The sequence below is a fragment of the Charadrius vociferus genome, unplaced genomic scaffold, assembly GCF_000708025.1.
Source record: "Charadrius vociferus isolate BGI_N301 unplaced genomic scaffold, ASM70802v2 scaffold409, whole genome shotgun sequence".
In the NCBI taxonomy this organism is placed as follows: Eukaryota; Metazoa; Chordata; class Aves; order Charadriiformes; family Charadriidae; genus Charadrius; species Charadrius vociferus.
Genome location: NW_009650082.1, coordinates 867,755 through 871,719, shown reverse-complemented (window position 1 = coordinate 871,719; position 3,965 = coordinate 867,755). Strand labels below are relative to the sequence as shown.

The 3,965-nt window shown below is 51.5% G+C and overlaps 1 protein-coding gene across 1 annotated transcript in view; it reads left to right on the top strand.

Annotated features, from left to right (window-relative positions):
* Positions 1-582: 582 nt before the first annotated feature.
* Positions 583-3,965, top strand: part of E2F1 (E2F transcription factor 1) — a 7,856-nt gene continuing 4,473 nt past the window's right edge. The window contains 3 exon segments of the mRNA XM_009892113.1: positions 583-595; positions 1,243-1,343; positions 2,335-2,541. Coding sequence (XP_009890415.1) covers positions 583-595; positions 1,243-1,343; positions 2,335-2,541 — 321 coding nt within the window.

The following is a 3,965-nucleotide window of genomic DNA, read 5'->3' as shown; positions in this document are numbered from 1 at the left end:
AAATTAAATGCTCTATAATACAAGTATTTTTACCTATGCTTTTGATATCTATTTTGTGTTCGTAATTGCTGTGTAATCCGGGTCCTGATTTTCTGACAGCGTAGAATAATGTAAAGAACATAAACTCAGGTAACTTGTAATTACGCTGATCAGAATGCTTGGCGGAATATCTGGGGTTTTGGTTTTATACCATGTGAAAGAGGGGGCAGTGGGTTGTTGAAGTAGCTCTGTCCACTATGTATTGACTTCTTGAGCAGTCAGTGCAGTACATCAATCCAATGTAAGACTTTCTGCCAAACTCATTTGCCGTTTATTTCTGTATTATCACTCTTTGACTATTATAATACTGTGCTTTCTATAATAATAATAAATACCTAATTTTTTGTCTTTTTTTTTTCACTGTCATCATTATGAAGCTACAATATATAACGTAATGCTTAATTATTGTACATCTAGCCCTACATGTGGGGAAGTCATGCGCGGAGTGCGTTTTTGGCGTCGGTTGTGCCCTCGTGTTACCAGGTTGGAGGCAATAGCCAGTGCTATACTTTGACCATGCCGTCAGATTTAACTGCTGCCGCAATGGCTAACTCGGGTAAGGATCCTGCCTTCAAAGACAACTGTCATCCTTTTTTTTCCGTCTTTTTTTTTTTAAGCATGGACTTTCCTATGCAGTAGCTGTTTGGATCGCTTAGCATGGCCGTATCTTCAGACCAAGTGTGTCAAATTAGGGCTAGTCTGAGGGGGTTCGTAGCGTGTAGAAACTGAACGCATTCAAACGCAGTGTAAATGGGAAAGAACGTGACCGGCTCTTGCGCTGCAGTGAGAAGAGAGTCCGTGTGTCCCGTTGGGTGTTCCTGGGGTGACACGGTTGCAGGGCAGACTGCTCCTTGGTGCCTTGTGGTCCACCAGGAACACACGGGAGTGGTTGCAGAGAACAGGCCACTGTTCAAAGAGAAGTCAGCTGGAGGAACCTTTGTCGGTGACTGCCCCGCTTGCGTGTGGAGTCCTGGCGTCAGCCCGTGTGCCTGGTCCTTGCCCAGGTACTCCTCGTCAGGGCAGACAGCTTGCGGCAGCGCCGTCTGCCAGAGCAGGGCGTGGGTACAAGGCCCTGGACACGAGTCTGAACCTGCCTCACCCATGAGCTATACAAAACAAGGACACATACAAATAGACAAAATAAGGATGTATGAAGATGATTTTGGTGCCTTTTCTGAGCTAAGAGCTGGGAATATGCTGTAGAGGTAACAGCCGTGGTAGCAGAGATGAAGCAGTCCCTGGATGAGGAGCTCCCCAGAGCATGGTCAAGTAAGGGAGGTCCTGATCCCAAGCAGAAGGTCTCTGTGAGGGGAGCGCCGAGTAGCTGTAGGACAAAACCTCCTGCTTTGTAGCTGCTGTAATACTGGAGTGTCCAGCACAGGCCCATGAGAGGCCAAATAAACACCCCCAAACTGATGTCTGCTTTATCTTAAAGTGGTTTTTTTCCCTTCTCAAAGCATCACACTCTACCTGAGCCCTTCTGTTCCAAGTGAAGCTCTGAGTGACCTACAGGTTTTCCTCTGCCACTTTACCTGCCTTTTGGGTTCACAGCGCCAATGACCACGCTCTGAACCTGCTGGGAAGTGAACTGGGGCTGGTTTAGAGTTACTAAGACTAGGTAAAAGCTAAAGCGCAGAAGGTGACATCAAAGGGCTTATTCCCAAATGAACTCCTTGGTGACTCCCGGGCTATTTGCACAACGCACCGCTGAAACGTTTCAGCCTCTCCATTCCTCCACAGGCCTTAAGGAGGTCGAAGAGCCTTGTCCAACGGATTGCCTTCTAGCAAGTGGCGTGGGAAGCAGGCGTTTGTACTGCTCTGTCTTACAGAGGCTGGAATGAGATTGCCCTGTTTGGGTGTGAAGAGCAGAGCAGGGGTTAAGCGGGCTCTGTGCCCCTGTCGCTTCTACCGAAAGACTCCGCAGATTGATGTTGAGCTTTAATAACATCATATGAAAGAAGGAAATAACAGGGCTGAATTTGTTGTGCCTGGCATCCAAAAGAGTAGCTGACCTGGTATTTTGGGAGAACAATCAACAGTGTAGTCTTCTGTAACAAGATGCGGGAAAATGGGCAGTTCCCAGCTTTTGGGGACCGGGATCTGGGAGGAGACACCTAAACCAGCGATACTCCCCTTATGCTTCAAGTAAGCTTTAGTTATTCTATTTGTGCAATCACAAAATCACTTCAGTTCCCGTAGAAAAAAGGCAGAGAGTGGGTGCAGTCAGGATAGTGGCAGCGGCCGGGCTGCGGTGCGGGGCTCTGGGCTTTCCGCAGCTGCCTGTCCCCTCCACAGGCCATCTTGCAGCGAGAGGAGAGCGTGCCGCGCCGTCAGCTCACCCTCACCTCAACCGAAGCGCTGGGAACAGGAGCGTTGGCAGGAGACCCCCGGGGGAAGTCGCGCTTCCCTTCACGCAATGATGCGGTCGTTCCAGTGCCACAGCTCAGCCCGGTCCGTATGGGAACTGCTGAAAGCAGGACCACGCTACGGATGGCACGGACGGTACATGTGCTTCTGGGACACCTACATGCTAAGGTTAACAAAGCAGGGAGATGCAGGTTTGCATCCTGCCAGCTCTCCTCCTGCCTGCTCCCACTGCCAGGAGATGATTTTGCAGTGTAGATTCTAGCTTCGGGTCTGTCCGCAGCCCTGGTCTGCGCTTTTCCATCAGCACAGGGACCAGCAGATGCCCCCTGGCCTGAGTGTCCCGATGTGCCAGGCAGCCAAAACCCACCCAAACTCGGTGACTGCTGCAGGGTAAACCCAGCTGGGGTACGAAGAATACAAATAGCCTCTCCGTGACCGAGTGGGGCCGTGGAGACAGGACTTTATCTTTGTGCAGCACCCGCCAGACAGCTAATCTTGGGAGCACGTCCCCACTCCTTAGCAGGGCAGGAGGAGGCTCAGCTGTGCAGGAGAGAGGATTCATCTGCTTTTCCCTCATATGCATGCAAGAAAAGCCCCTGCCCTGCCTTCTCCCACCAGTATTTGCCTTTCATTTGTCTTCGCAACCGCCCTTTTTCAGCGCTAAAACCCTTGGAGAAGTTGCAGCGCGGCCAGGCAGCATGGCAGCTTGGGGGAGAGGGGGGCAGAGCACAGCCTGCTCCCCCCGAATAAGCTCCTGCATGAATTGGGAAGGGGAGGGGGGGGTGTGAACCCAGCCTTTGTGAGCGGAGCGCGAGCAGCTGGTGCAGCAGCTGCGTCCCAAACCCTGCGTCACCCCAGGAAGCGCTTGGCCGAGGCTCCCCGGGGAGGAGGAGAGCGCTGCCAGCCCCTTCGCTCCCGCCGGCCGTTGGGGTTGCCTCCCCCCCACACCCCCGCAAGATGGAAGAAACATTAACTGCGTGCACACATCTGGTCTAACTCGCTTATTCTTTGTACTAATGATGATACTGCAGCACAAGGGCTCCGGAGAGCAGGGCCTTGAATATTAGAAGGGCTAAGCGTTAATTAACTGTATTAATTCCCTTTAAGTAAGGCAGCATTGCTATTTGCTCGTCGCTGGTGAAGAAATGAGGCACGGAGAGGTGGTCACGGCCGATGCTGGTGTATTTAAGGATGGAGGGATGCGGGAAAAGCACCTGGCTGGCTGTCCCACAGGCAAACTGCAGCCGCTGCCAATGCATCCAGCATAAAAAATCCTTTTAAAAAAAAAACCTGTTAGGCCGGGACATTTCGTGTCGGGATCTGTTCCGCATCCCACGCACTGAGGATGGGGGGGAGGGGGGGGAGAAAACCACTCAGTCTTTTACTTCCCAGTTAAACGCCAGTTGGTTATTTTTAATTAGAAGGATGGATGTGTGTGTATATATATTACTTTTTTTTTTTTTTTTTCCTTTTTAATTGTGCCTTCTCACGCAGCGGGAGGGTTATCAGCGCCCCGCACGCGGGAAACGCGTCTCGTGGGTGGGGCTCCTTCGGCCCCA